This window comes from Pteropus alecto, unplaced genomic scaffold (assembly GCF_000325575.1).
Source record: "Pteropus alecto unplaced genomic scaffold, ASM32557v1 scaffold98, whole genome shotgun sequence".
In the NCBI taxonomy this organism is placed as follows: Eukaryota; Metazoa; Chordata; class Mammalia; order Chiroptera; family Pteropodidae; genus Pteropus; species Pteropus alecto.
In genome coordinates this window covers 18608835-18623544 of record NW_006443570.1, presented here as the reverse complement: position 1 = coordinate 18623544, position 14710 = coordinate 18608835, and the positions used below count along the sequence as shown (strand labels likewise).

At 33.8% G+C, this 14710-nt stretch overlaps 3 protein-coding genes across 4 annotated transcripts in view; 1 reads left to right on the top strand and 2 right to left on the bottom strand.

Moving 5' to 3' along the window:
• The window catches only part of EVI2B (ecotropic viral integration site 2B), a 9778-nt gene extending 4863 nt beyond the window's left edge, over positions 1-4915 (bottom strand). Inside the window, exon 1 of the mRNA XM_006924983.3 lies at positions 2942-4915. The gene's annotated coding sequence lies outside the window, so the exon portion shown is untranslated. The remainder of the gene's footprint in view (positions 1-2941) is intronic.
• The window catches only part of NF1 (neurofibromin 1), a 210654-nt gene that overhangs the window by 158065 nt on the left and 37879 nt on the right, over positions 1-14710 (top strand). For both annotated transcript variants that reach the window (XM_015599200.2, XM_006924984.3), the window contains 2 exons: positions 11876-12308; positions 12872-13212. In XM_015599200.2, coding sequence (XP_015454686.1) covers positions 11876-12308; positions 12872-13212 — 774 coding nt within the window. The remainder of the gene's footprint in view (positions 1-11875; positions 12309-12871; positions 13213-14710) is intronic.
• EVI2A (ecotropic viral integration site 2A) lies at positions 5803-11858 on the bottom strand. Its single transcript, XM_006925095.3, is given in 2 exon segments — positions 5803-6525; positions 8888-11858. A coding segment is annotated over 1 exon segment (702 nt). The 5' UTR covers positions 6505-6525; positions 8888-11858.

Below are 14710 nucleotides of genomic sequence, written 5' to 3'. Positions count from 1 at the left end.
TAATTATAAATGCAGTTTAGTATGTAAGATCAATTTTGATAGGTTCATAGTCTCTTTTGTCTATAGGAAGGCCATAGGACCTTCAGTATATGAGATTTTTCACGTATTATTTAAGCTGTGTGGCAGTATTAAAACCAAATTCATTTATTACCTGTCCTACCCCTTTCCCATGCCCTAATTTGTTGTCTACCTTCTACTGTCTGTTACATCAGTACGCCAGCATCTGTGTTAGAATTCTACAGCAATTCAGAATAGTCCAGAAAAGAAGGAACAGGGTTTTTTAATAAATATACGGCATAATAGTGAAGAAACTTACTTTTTTCTAAATTAGAGGCAGTGTTATGGCCAGGGTTATGACCAGTACAGAAAGTTATTTAACATATGTTATTTAAAATATATAAACTGTGTGTAACTAAAGTCTCAACATTGTTTCTACAAGGATAGAAGGTAGAACCAGGGTCAGAGGAGTAAAAAGGAGATGTGGGATAAGATGAAATGAAAAAGGAATGAGAAGAAATACAAAATAACACAAAAGAGAAAAATAAGGCAAAAATTATAGTAAGCAGCAAATATATGGAAAAGGAGGAGGTCAGTTGACTAGAGGAGATATTGAAAAGAAAAGTTAATAAGCTGAAGAAAAAGTGGAAATTATGTAATTAGTAAGAAGTTAGGGTAGAAGATTAACGTGGGCAAAATTAGAAGTTGGGGGAGAAGATTGAAGTAGATGAAAGAAGCAACCACAAAATGCTGCTCCTGTATTTGTGATGCAGGGAGGCAACAGAGGATTGTCTTCCCAATATGGAGGACTTGAATCACCCATCTTCTCAAACTCATCTTTCATTTCAGGCTCTCCTGTCTGCCCTAAATATCCTTAAGCTTCTCATTCTCGGCACCCTCCTCTCCCCAGCACTACCCAGAATCATACCTGCTAATTATTCTAAAGAACTTATGCACATTCTATATGGCATTTTTCTAGAAATCCTTTTGTCTACTATTTGGGGCAATCTCAAATTTGTCTACCTTCGTATGGCAGTATTTTGCTCATTATTTTAGTTTGGCACTTTGAGGTTTAAATCTGTGATTTTGGTCTTTTGTTTTTCCTGAAAATTTTAAAAATTTTTAAAAGAAGAAGAGAAATATAAGCTGTTTTAACTAAGCATTTAAAAGGCAGTTACAGTAAAACAGGAGTCCTCATATAATAGATTAAAATTTAGTAATAGTGTATCTCCAACTAGTGAAGTTATCAAATCATAAAAGAAAGAGAATAGCAATTCTATATCTTGAGGAAGAATGGAAAGAGAAATTAACCTTGAACTATGATAGAAAGTACTTGATGACCATCTTTTATCAATAATAAATAACCACCATTTACCGAGTACCCACCAAATGCTAGGCACTATCCTATTTTACTGAGCAAGGTAGTGGTTTCCTCATCTTACAGAAAAGAAACTGAACAGAGAAGTTGGGTAACTTGCCAAAGTGTCACAGCTGTAAATAGTGGCACTAATGCAGAAATTATATCAATCTTGTACCAGAGCTTTTTCCTACTATGATATGTCACTATACATGCCACACTGCCTTTCATAGTAAAATTAGGAAATAGAAATGCTTTATAAAGAACAGAGATGTGAACTCTCTGGAAACAGATATGTAAGTAACTTTGGGAGATAGTCTTGTATAAATAAAGAGTAGGAAAAGAACTACTAGAAAACCATTTTAGTCCTGTGATTCCATACAAACGTTATGGGAGTTTTGAGTGGTTAGCCTGTAAGCTGTCATATTTGATGTGATTTTTAAAGATTAGACATTGAAAGGCATCAGATTTATCTTTAACAAATTCAAGTTTATTCAGAATTCAGAATTTCCTCCTAAGTAAAATTATATAGAAATTAGTTGGAAAACACAAGTACTTTTAAGCTCTAAAATTAGGGCTGAGAAGTCTTGTCTAAAAAATATAGACAAGTCCTGTCTAAAAGGAGATTAAAATCTTTATTTTCTAACTTCTGTTGATACTTACTTAGAAGAAATCCAAAGTGGACTTCTATAAGGGAAAGTCATAAGTATTTATGAACTGTCGATATAGGATATTACCCACTATAAATTTATGATTCTATGATATTTTAAGTCTGTAAACTCTTTGCTGTTTTTATTTTGGAGGATATTTACTTTGTAATTGCCCAGTTTACTTACAAAGTAGACATCTTTTATGCATATTAGCAATTTTCTATTGTTTATTCTGTGGGTGTTTTTTCCCATATCTATTTTACACTGTTTACTAAAGACTCAGATAATATGTGACATAAATATGTAGATGATATGAATATATACACACACATTTTTCATAACAGTTTTGCCTTAACTTTAAAAATGAGTGATAATATTTTTATGTCATCATTTGCTTACATGTAAAATTCTATTTGTATAAAAATAAAGCATATGTAATAATGATCATTGAATACCTCATCGAATCTACTTTGGTTTCTTTTTAAATTAACTGAAGGCGAAGGTGACCATTCTTACTACGGAAACTAAAGAGGATTAAAAAATAAAAATAATTTAAATCTATGGATTACGTTATGTATAGGAACATTTTATAGAAAGCAAATCAGAATTTTTAAAGTCAGTATTTGGGGATTGTAAATTCAGTCATATCCCTTGGATTTGGTTGTATTTTATCTGCCATAGCTATAGTTAATTTCTTCTAATTATGGAACTAAGATTAGCAAACCTAAGTAAAATTATATATTATACAAACTTAGGTAAAATTTCTTACTCCAAGACAAGTTCAACACTATTTTTTTTAATTCCATGCAACAAAACCTATTATAGACATCTTTAGACTATCAGAGTTTAAGTTTAAGTTATAGATATTTTAGTTTTAAAAATAAATTTTATATAAAGCAAAGATCAAACGAGATTGCCTGTGTGAAAATTTTCTTACCTCAGATGTTAACTTCTTTTGCAGGATGCTAAATTCTTATTCTAGCTGGACATTTTGGTGATATGGCTAAGAAGGCAAAAGGGGTGGTTCAATTCAGATTAAAAATGGTCCTCTAGCAAACTGAAATGGTTTCTGTAGAAAAAGAGGAAGTTTATCAGTAGTTGGTTCAGGAAGTGCAATAAGCCACAAAATGACTAAGAAATGTACTACTGTAACAGAACTTATTTTGAAACAAAATTTGGAGCTATATGATTTGAGTGGTTTTAATTAATGTTTGTAAGTAAATACTTGAGACTCTCTAGTAATGTGATTATGTAATTTAAATATTTAGAATAGAGCCTTGAAGAGCAAATTATATGTTCTAAGGAAAAACTGCCAGTTAGGTTATTACCCATAGTGAGATTTCTTTTCATAGGAAATGAATGATGTGTTCTGTTTACTTGTATGACCTTAGGCAAGTAACTGCACTTCTGAATCACCATTTCTTCCTCTGGGGGAATATTTATTTCTCTTAGTTGTTGTGTAGATTAAATAAGATAATGTACAAATGTTTCACAGGCAGTAGCTAACAGTAAATGTCAGTGTTATTTCCTTTACATAATTTAGGCAAAGACCAGGTAAAAGTATAATTAAATTTTTTGACCAAATACTTTACTAAATAATTTTTGAGTTCAAGTCCACAACTCTTTGATTACCCATAAAGTAGGTCAGCGGAAAAATAAATTGATACTCATTCTTTAAGTTAACAAAGGAAAGTATTTTGAAAAGCATATATGATCCGGTCTGAATAAAAATTTCTTTGGGCAAGTCCTCTTCTAGTCTCTTTCTTCATCTGAAAAATAGAGATCATAATTTCTAATTTGTAAATTTATTATAGGATTAAATAAATGTAAAGTGCCTAGTATTGCGCATGTTATAGTAGAAATAAACAGTAAGTACTAAACCATGCCTTGCTTTCCTATGGTCACTGCAGAGGAATGCAGATTACTAAGACCCAGTTCTTAACAGCTAGGTACTTATAACTTGGTGCAAGAATAATAGTTTCTTTTTTCAGAGGTCCTACTATAAAGCAGAATATTATCAGAATGCTATAAACGTTTGATTGACTCTGTTAAAATCCCTAAATTAAGCATGTAAACCATAATACCAAGGAGTAGAAAACAAAAGTGTCTTTGTTCAAAAATAACTTAAAATTTGAACTCAAAACATATGTTAACCTATCATTTTTAAACATTGTCAGGTTTGGAAAGGAACCACTTCTGTTTGTTCATGAGCTGTCATTGAACGATGTCATTCTGAGGGTACGCGTTTAATAGCCAAGATAGTGAGTGATGAATTGTAAGCAATCCCACAGTAGAAGCTTTCTGTGTTGTGAGAAAATGTTTGATCTGTATGTTAAATATGAAAGTAGTTGCCTCGTTAATTTCTTTTCAAAAAGACACTAAATTGTTTTTATTTCCTCCAAGTATCAAGTATATATGACACTTGATTCAAACAGGCTTTTGCGTTATCACTATCTACTCTAGTATATCATCTCAAATTTTAATTTGTACAAAATAAGAACTCTGCCCAGTTTCATTTCCAGTCCGATCCTTCTTATAACGCAGCCAGGATGAGAATCACTAACCTAGAAGGGAGAGCAGGATTGTAGTCATTCTTGGAAAAATATATGTATAACCTTTCTTTAAAGACTAGCATATTGCCCAAAATAAATGCTGAATATGGAATGTGATTTTTTAAATGTGGCTCGGTGTTTAATTAGGATGCCCTGTGTCAATTTCTGTAGATAGGTGGAAAGCCTCTTGAACCAGCTTTTGTAATGTATATTTAATTGGAGATGGAAGTCTTGACTTAATGTCATTATTTTACTTGAACCCAGTTTCTTAAAGAGTTAAACGTTTACCTAAAGTATCCTGTTTTCCAGATTAGAAGAAACATACACATACATACACATCTTTCCTTTGCTCGTATCACATTGATAGTAAAAAAAAAAAAAAAATGGAATTGGTCATTTTAATAGGTCACTTGGCATCCTTGAAGTTCAGAAATCAATCAACCTTTGGATATTTGCTATAAATAATCCAATGAGCAGTATTTATAGAATACAGATGTGTTATACTTAAACAGTAAGATATGCTTTACATTTACACTTAGCCTTCAGTTGTGGCTATAAATTTCATGTTTCAATTGTGCTTCATTTCTTATTGATTTTTACAATGCGTTATTCACAGATAATAAAATGAATGCAAATGTAGTCAGTTTAATTCTAATGAGTCATAATTTATTATACAAAATTAAAAGTTTATAGTAGAAAAACATTTTCTCCTGTGTGCCATAAAGATGAAAACATCTAGCATAAAATTAGCTATATTGATATATGAGCTGGTATGGATTCTGTCACATTCAGCAAAGAAGGTACCATTAATCTATACAGTGCAACTCTCTGCATTAGGAGTTTGACTTCTGTTAGATGTTGAAACATAACTTTCCTTTAAGGACACACTAAAACTCTTCAGAGTTTAGTCTGACAAAGGTCATCTTACTACTGTTGCTGAACAGGAAATAATGATTTAATTGTCCCTTTCTACCTCTGTTCTTTCATCTTGTCTTTAAAAACTTCCCCCAATTCTTGGTTGTTTTATTATTTGCTTTTAAAATATTCAGTGTCAGAACAAAAGTGCGCACTTTAAGTAATTAAGTAAGCAGGCATACTTCTCCCCTTCTCTCCCGCTTGATTCTAAATTGCAAAGCCTGCGATGTCAAAATTTTAAGACCATCTGACCAGTATGTTGGCATTAAATATCAAACTGACTTGGTTTTTACTCCATAAACTTTCTCATTACCATTTACATTTTTCTCCCCTAGAGCATCTGTTAGTTAGTGAGTTTTTCAGTTGCTTCATCTTTTCTTTCCCTTGTAGCTGTGAGTGTTCCAGTAGATTGCATCATTAAGTTGGGCCCTGTGAGCTGTTTTGCTCTTTTCCAAGTGTCTGATTCAGCAGGCCATAGACCACTGCTTGCCAAAAAATCACCATTGCTTCTAGGCTGACGCTTGCCTACTTGTTTTGATCGTCTGAGAGATGAGACTTTGTTTGCCAGAACCACAGTTGATAGAAATAGAAGGATACAGATAAGAAAAAGCACTGCAATTATAATTAAGCAAACCAGCATAGCCATTTTGTTGTTGTTTTCCTCACAGACATCTTTTTTGAAAATTTCACTGTGACTTTTGCTTGTGTTTTCAGTGCTCTGTAATGTTGAAGAACTGTTCCTAACAACAGAAGGTGTATAAAGCTTCAGTTCAGATTTAGGAGTTAAAGATTCGATGAGAGATGATGTTGCTATTTCAGGCATGTTTGTAGAATTACTTTTTTTATCTACTTTAGGAATTGTAGAGTTTGTGTTAATGTTTTCATTTTGGTTTCTGCCTGTCTTATTTTGAATATCTGGATCCCAGACAGTAGTATTGTTAGCCCACAGATGGGTATAGTTTGCTTTTGTTACAGGAGAAAAAACTGTTGTCATCAGAAAGGCAAGATGCAGATAATGTCCTGTGTGTTCCATGTCCGTGAGTATACAGGTAATCTGTTGGGATAGAAATATAATTTGTTAATTTGTGAAAGAATGTGGTTCCTGATTTTGGTAATTGTAGTTAAAAGATAGACAGCCAATACGTTACAAGCAAGCTACAAGTTTATGTCTAGCATTTGCTATCCTATTTGAATTTCTTCTCAATGGATTTGGATTTTTTTTTTAATTAGGCTACATATAAAAAAACAATTTCTATTATTTGTCTAAATGCTTAGAAGTTAGCATTATGAATAACTATTAATCATTGTAAACTAGATACCATGGTTTTATAATTTCCTCCTTAAGCATGCTAGACTTCAGCTTTGAGTCAGATACTTCTGCTTTTACTTTTTTGATTGTTCCCCTCCACCCACCATTTAAGGATCCTTTTTTTAAAGAAACTCCCCACCTTCTAACAAATGTGTCTCCAATCTATAGTAAAGGAGAAATGTGGTCTTGACCATTTTACTTCACAGTAAGAAAATAAAATGCAAATGCCTTGAAATGTGGTAGCAACCAAAAGAAAATGGACTTCTAATAGGAATTCAGGGTGTTCTTTTTTCTTCTCGGGTGGTGTTCTTGAAGCTTAGAATAAAGCTGGTGCTTAAAAATATATTCTCAGTATTTGTGAAAGCAAAATTCTCTTTTTACTTTTATATTTTTTGACTTATTGTGGCTTTCTGAAGGCAAAGGCCAAAGGCATGCAGTTTTCTCACCCTAAAAATCTGGTATTAGGAAGAAGAGGCAGAATTATTCTGAATAATCTCAGAAGTTCAACCAGAGTTATTGACTTTTTTATCGTTTATGTCTCATTTTTTTCTATGAATATTTTGACATAATTTCAAAATTATACAATAAAATATAAAGAAATAGAATATCAGTATCATGGGGATTTAGACCCAAGTGGGAAGTCAAGGCAGTTCATAAAAGTCTCAACATATAAATGAAAAAGTTGAATGTCAGTATTGGCTCTAAGTCCCCTGGAAGCAGGTACAAAAAGAAGGTAAGTCTGTTCCTGATTCTCATTTTCCACCATATGATTGAAGATTTCATTAGAACTGGCGTATCTGTTCAGATACTGGTAAACCAGAATGATTTATCATCATTATTGAGCTATCTTTTTTATCATAATATTCCAGAGCTACTATTGTATTGTTCATATTCATTTGAGGGAATTAGAAGACAAAACTAAATTATTCTCCTATTTTATAGAAATTCTTCTCAAACTTCAATGTGTGTGGGAGTCTATTTTTTAATGCAGATTCTGATTACATAGGTCTAGGAGGTACCTGGGCATTTCTAACCCACTCCAAATGACACAGATGCTACTGCTAGTCATGCTTTTATGAGTTTCAAGGTTTTATAAGAAATAGTTATATGTCATTGAATAATATTTATATACTATTGATATAAAGTAAGAATAACAAATGGGATATGTTATTATACAAACAAAAGTAGGATATAATAAACAATGCTATAACTGGAAACTAACTTCTGAAGTAGTATTTCCTATTAATAGTAGGGAGGAAAAAACCTTTTATTATGTATCGTAGAATTAAGATTACTTCTTGGATTATGACCTTTAATAGACAGTGAAAGATATCATGTACTAACTTCTATATAATAGTGTTCAGCTTTAGTTTTTAAGTTGAATGACATAAATCTTTGGTTACTTTATGATTCTTTCACAAAGAGAACTACTTTAAATTGGATTAGCAAGTAATTTCCATCCTTTTATACTGGGCTTGCCTTCTGCATAGATGCTAAAATGATTTAAAGTGGGTCATTCTTGTCACATTAGTTCATTAACAATATAGTATACATCATAGTATCTGTACACATTTTAACAGTGTTTACCACGAGATAAATAATAGGCCCGCTGTTGATTGTCTTCAGCCAGATGTATTGTCATCCTAAAATAAACACATTGTTAACAAAATGAGACTTTCTCTTATTCTTACAAATGCCTGAGAATAGAGGACTGTCTCTAGCTCCTTAATTTATGCCATGGAGGCCAGGTTATGTTATCAAGTTTTCTTTATCCTTGGTCACTTTCAATAAAATTTGTAATGCCTAAGCATCAATAATTTATTTTTTAAACTTTTGCTTTAATAACAGAACTTTCCGATTGACTGTGGAGTGTAGACTCGGATCGTTCCTAATCGTAATTTAAAACTAATTTACTATGGTGATAGTAAATCTTTCCATTTCTAAGTTAAACTTAGCAGGACAGTAAAAAACAGCATACATTTTCAGTTACTGGTGATTCTGCTTCATTAGTAAGAGTCTTAGGTACTATTTGAAGCACTTCCTCAAACACAAATCTGTCCAAAGTTATAAGTGAAAAGGCATTAGGAAAGCCATATATATTACCTACCTTACAAAATGCTTGGTCAAAATCTGATTATAACCTGATTTTAATAGGCCACTTCTTTTCTTGTCTTGAAGCACAGCTTCCAAGTAATTTAAAGCAGAAGAGACTTGAAGAATATGAGCCTTAAAGTAAATCTGCAGTAAAAAAGGATATGTACAGCTAGCTTTCCACTTTTCAAACCAAACCACAGATGACACATTTCCTTTTCTGCTGCAACTAAAGCACTTGTCACAGGGGGGAAAAAATAAAAGAACAAAAACTCCAATTTGCCTGGTTGGCCACTGGCATAACAGGAGGCTTTGTAGAACAAATCCCGCCTCCAGGGCAGGGAGGGTTTTCTGCTTAGTGCCTTTTGACCTTATGCTCATTATACATGCCTACTGTATGCCTTTGAATGATATTAATATATCATTCAAAAGAAGATGAAATGGCATTTTCCCTGCAGTTTTAAAATCTTACCTAAAAATTCTCTTTGTATACCACAGACTGATAACATGAGTTTGGAGACTTGGGGCATTGGTAAGATAATAGAAATAGGATATACATAATCTACATCTCAAGTTGTGGAACTGCAATGATTTGAGAAAGTATCTAGTAAACTTAGATTATATAGGACAGAAAATGCTTTTACGTGGTTTAGTTATACACACACATACTGTCCTTGAATGTTGTCATCACCTCATATTCACTGTATTAAAATGAAGTTCCTTTTTCTCCCAAAAGTAGCTACCCCTCATAATCTCTTTGTTTTTGTTCATGATAGCAACCTTCTTTGTAATCTCAGAGGCTTGGTATTCATTCAGCAGGTCCTTTTCATTCAAGTCCTTTCTTATAATGCCAATCAGACCTTTGGACCATGTTCATCATTTCTTCATATTCTTAGATTTGGTTTCTTTTTTACTGTAATTTATTTTTACAGTCTTGCACTGCATAATTACTTTTTGGTCAGTGACAGACTGCGTATACAGTTGTGATCCCATAAGAATGTATAATAGAGCCAAAAAATTCCTATCCCCTAGTAGCCAAGATAACATAGTGCAATGCATTACTCATGTGTTTGTGGTGATGCTGGTGTAAACAAACCTACTGTGCTGCCAGTGCTATAAACGTGTAGCACATAATAGTTACCAGTAGTGGGTTTGTGTAAGTGCACTCTATGATGTTTGCACAACGGAATCGCCTAACAGTGCATTTTTCAGAATATATCCCTTCATCTTTAAATGGTGCATCACTGTATTTTAGCTCCTTGATAGGCAGTACCTAGACTACAGTATCTTTTTTTACTAGCCTTAACTCCTTTATATATCTTATATATAGCACTTCCTTTTATCATATCACCCCTTTCTTTAAAAAAATAAAATAAAGTTGAATAACTTCTTAACACATCAGTGATTCAGAAATACTTGTGCACATAAATATCAATCAAGAAGGTTGTTTAAAAACAATGAAAATTGCCAGGCCCCACTACGTAGTAGATTTGGGCTGGGACCAGGAAAACACCACAGCTGATGCCGATGCTGGTGCTCCATAGAACACTATGAGGAATGCCAGGCTCCTAGGAGAAAACCTGAGCCCCTTAGTTGAACGGTTTTAGTCCCTTCCTAATTTAGCTATTAGGTGTTTTTCCAGCTTTATCTCTTAAAACTTCTCTTTGTGAATCCTCCATTCCAACTAAACTAACTGTTGCCTCAACATATCTAGTACCTATTTCTTCTCTTTACTTCTCTCCAAGAGGCCTACCAATCCCTCCTCTTATTGAGTTTGAAATTTCTCCTAACCACTTCAGCCACTAGGTCTTCTAAGTAGCTCTCATTGCTCAGTTTGTGTTGATCTCTCCCTCTTCTGACCTTAATAGCAGTGTTTTTTCCTACAGTCTCTTTGATAAGTGATTATTTATTACTCTTGTGCTCGCTTCAGCAGCACATATACTAAGAATATTTACTACCCTCACCTTTTCTTTGATCTTGAAATACTTTAAAATTATTTAACCTATTATATTTTTATCTTATTTCCTCCTAACAAGATTAAAAACTCTAAGGATATTTATCTTAGCCTATGTTGTAGAACTACCAGAGTCATCAAGTATAGAACGTTGAGCCAAAGTTCATTCATGTTGTTTAATTTGAAATTCTAGTACTATGTTCTTCAGGTCTTTCTGATGGTACTTACTTTGGCTGCTCACATTGATTAGCATTCTTTTTAGTGTAAGCAACATATGACCTAATGTGGCTTAATCAAAAAAATAGAATTTATTGGCTCACACAACTGAAGAGTCCAGGGATAAGTTTTGCTCCCAGGAGAGACTTTATCTAGGACTAAAATGCGATGGCCAAGGTCCCAGTTTCCTTCTTCATTTCTCTCTTTCATATCTTCAGTTTTTAGGCAGGGATTTTTTTCATATCTCAGAATACAAGCTGACAACTCCCAGGGCTATGTTTATAAATGTATAGAAATGTATAAATGATGAATGTTCCTTGTTTATAAATATCAGAAAAGAAAAAGTTTTAATTCCAAACAGTTTAAGCTATAGTTTCTGAATTGGGCCTCTTTGGCCCTAGTTGTCCTGATTTGAGTCATATGATCATTGCTGAACCATTCTCTCTGGTCAAGGTGAGATATTTATTCACTAAAGTCGTTCAGTTCACTCCAGGGCTTCAGGTGGGTCATTCTCACCCAAACTGTTCACCTGTGAAGTTTGGTGGGCCTGAAGGCAACCAACCAATGTCCACTGCCTTCCTCTTTGATTGACTATACTGTTGCTCAAAGTTTTTGAATTGGAGATATAACTCTTCCATTTTACTTCACCCTTACTTCTCTGTGTCTAAAGAACAACTGATTTAAAAAATGGATCCAGACTTTGTGTAATTGTTTAGTATTATTGTTAGTTTTCTCTAGAAAACTAATCAGAAAATAAAGTAATAAAGTAGATTAGTATCAACTATATATTTATTCTCTTAACAATCTGTGACCTTTTTTTGTAATCTTCCTTAGGTTCAAAACTGGTCAAATCAACGGCGATTTGCTAATATATCACGTCTTGCTGACTTTAAAGCCATATTATGCAAAGCCATATGAAATTGTAGTGGACCTTACCCATACTGGGCCTAGCAATCGCTTTAAAACGGATTTTCTCTCCAAGTGGTTTGTTGTTTTTCCTGGCTTTGCTTATGACAATGTCTCTGCAGTCTATATCTATAACTGTAATTCCTGGGTCAGAGAGTACACCAAGTATCACGAGCGGCTGCTGACTGGCCTTAAAGGCAGCAAAAGGCTCATTTTCATAGACTGTCCTGGGAAACTGGCTGAGCACATAGAGCATGAACAACAGAAACTACCCGCTGCCACCCTGGCTTTAGAAGAGGACCTGAAGGTGTTCCACAATGCTCTCAAGCTAGCTCACAAAGACACCAAAGTTTCTATTAAAGTACGTATCACTCTGTGTTAAGTAAATGATGCATGGCCTTTCTTGGCTATGAGACTATATGCTGGCCTTCCTAGGTGTCCTTGTAGTATTGTATCAAATGTAAGTCCAGATGGAGGAAAACTAAGTTTTGTTATCTTCATGGAGGTCTTGTAGACTATATGAGAGGCGTACTCTTAATTATATTCTTGATTGAGTTGGAGTCAGAAGAGTGTTATAGAGAGAGTAGTTTCTATTCATCAGTCGAATGGTAGGGATGTGTGGAAAGTGGAAATTATTTAGTGAGAATTCTTCTGATTATTACATGTGTTTTGCAGAATTTTCAGAGTAAGATCAGTAATTGTTTATAGGATTCTGGACCTTTTTAAAAAATTAAATTTTGTCTGATGTTTTCAGTTTTTCTCGAGAGCATATATTATAGTAATTATTGAACCCATTTGAATATATAATGGTGGTAACTCTTCGTAAGTGACAGACATGGTTAGTTGGTTTTGGGAGGCCTCATAAAATTCAGCATAATGATATTTAATTCTTTTTTACTCCACCCTCTCACCTCCACTTTCCAGGTTGGTTCTACTGCTGTTCAGGTAACCTCAGCAGAGCGAACAAAAGTCCTGGGGCAGTCGGTCTTTCTAAATGATATCTATTATGCTTCGGAAATTGAAGAGATCTGCCTGGTAGATGAGAACCAGTTCACCTTAACCATTGCAAACCAGGGCACGCCACTCACCTTCATGCACCAGGAGTGCGAAGCCATTGTCCAGTCTATCATTCACATCCGGACGCGCTGGGAGCTGTCACAGCCCGACTCCATCCCCCAGCACACCAAGATTCGGCCAAAAGATGTCCCTGGGACACTGCTTAATATCGCATTACTTAATTTAGGCAGTTCAGACCCTAGTTTACGGTAGGTTTTTTGTTTTTTTTTTTAATTCGCTTCATTTTTATTCAGGGTTTGTTGCTTTAAAATGACACCATTTAATAAGCTTTTAAAGCAGCCTCTGCCCTAATATTGTAAATTGGAAGGTATGCTAGCTACATTGGTTAACCAATGTGACCTCATAAAGTTGTGGGGTATTCACATGAACTGTGGAATTCAGAATACGGTGATTCACACTAAACCAATATATGTTCTTTCTCCAGAAAACTTTCATATGAAATAGATAACATAGCAGTTTTGGGGTTTTTTTTTCCCCCAAATATGTCTTTTTTTTTGAATACGGTGATTCACACTAAACCAATATATGTTCTTTCTCCAGAAAACTTTCATATGAAATAGATAACATAGCAGTTTTGGGGTTTTTTTTCCCCCAAATATGTCTTTTTTTTTTAAGTCTACTCCTAAATTAAGTTTCCCTTCCTCCAAGTCCTCTAAGTTTTCCCACGTTCAAAAGTATATCACTATTAAGTTCCCTCACAATCAAATTAGATTATCATTGTTTGAAAAAGGAAGGCTAAATGTTCATTAACTCAAACAATAACATTAATGCATACTTTCCATCTATGTGACTTTAACAGAATTCTTAAAAGAGAGCTTAAGATAAGTATAGATGTCATCTGAGCAGAATATAATTGGTTCTGTTTAGGCTTTATAATCTGAACATGAATGAGGAAAGAGTTTGGCATATGCAGTCAGTAGATTTGGTTTAAATCTAGATCTACTATTATGTACTTTAAATAAGATGCTGACTGAAGTTCTCTGAGCTCTTAGTTTCCTCATTTTTAAAATAAAGGTAACAATGCCATCCTTATATATTACAAATGTTTAATAAATAATAGGTATGGTAGTATAGTATAGCACCTAGCAAATAATTTGTGCTTAGTAAATATAATTTCCCTTCCCATTTCTCCCTGCCATGTCTCTTTGCACCCCTTCCCTCTCCTCTTTTCCTCCTCTCCATTTCATGTTAGGATAACTTTTTTTGGTCCCAGTTACCTTGGGACTGTCAGGATTTTTACAGATTCAAATGCTTAGCTTCAGAAAAATCTTCCCCAGGATATAATGTAGCCTTCACTTTATAAGTGGGCCTTTTAGGATTCCAGATTCTTTCTTATTTAAAAGGGAAGAGGGGGTAATCAAGATTTGTTTACCTGAATGAGCTTCATGGTGTCTATGAACTCTCAGAAATTATACACAAAATTTTGTATATGCTTAGTATTTATTATCTCAGAGTAGTCTATGACACCTGTCCCCAATTTGGGGAACCCCAATTCTTTATAGTTGTTGAAATATACAGAGTAAAAGTCGATGTCAAAATAGTATAACTCAGAATTCCTAGGAGTCAGAAAGAGATACATAAACTTAGAAACAATAATATTAATATGTTCATTTTAGGAAAATGGAGCTATAACCCTGCCTTTAATTTGTAATTCAAAGTTTCTCCTAGAAGAATTCTAACAATATT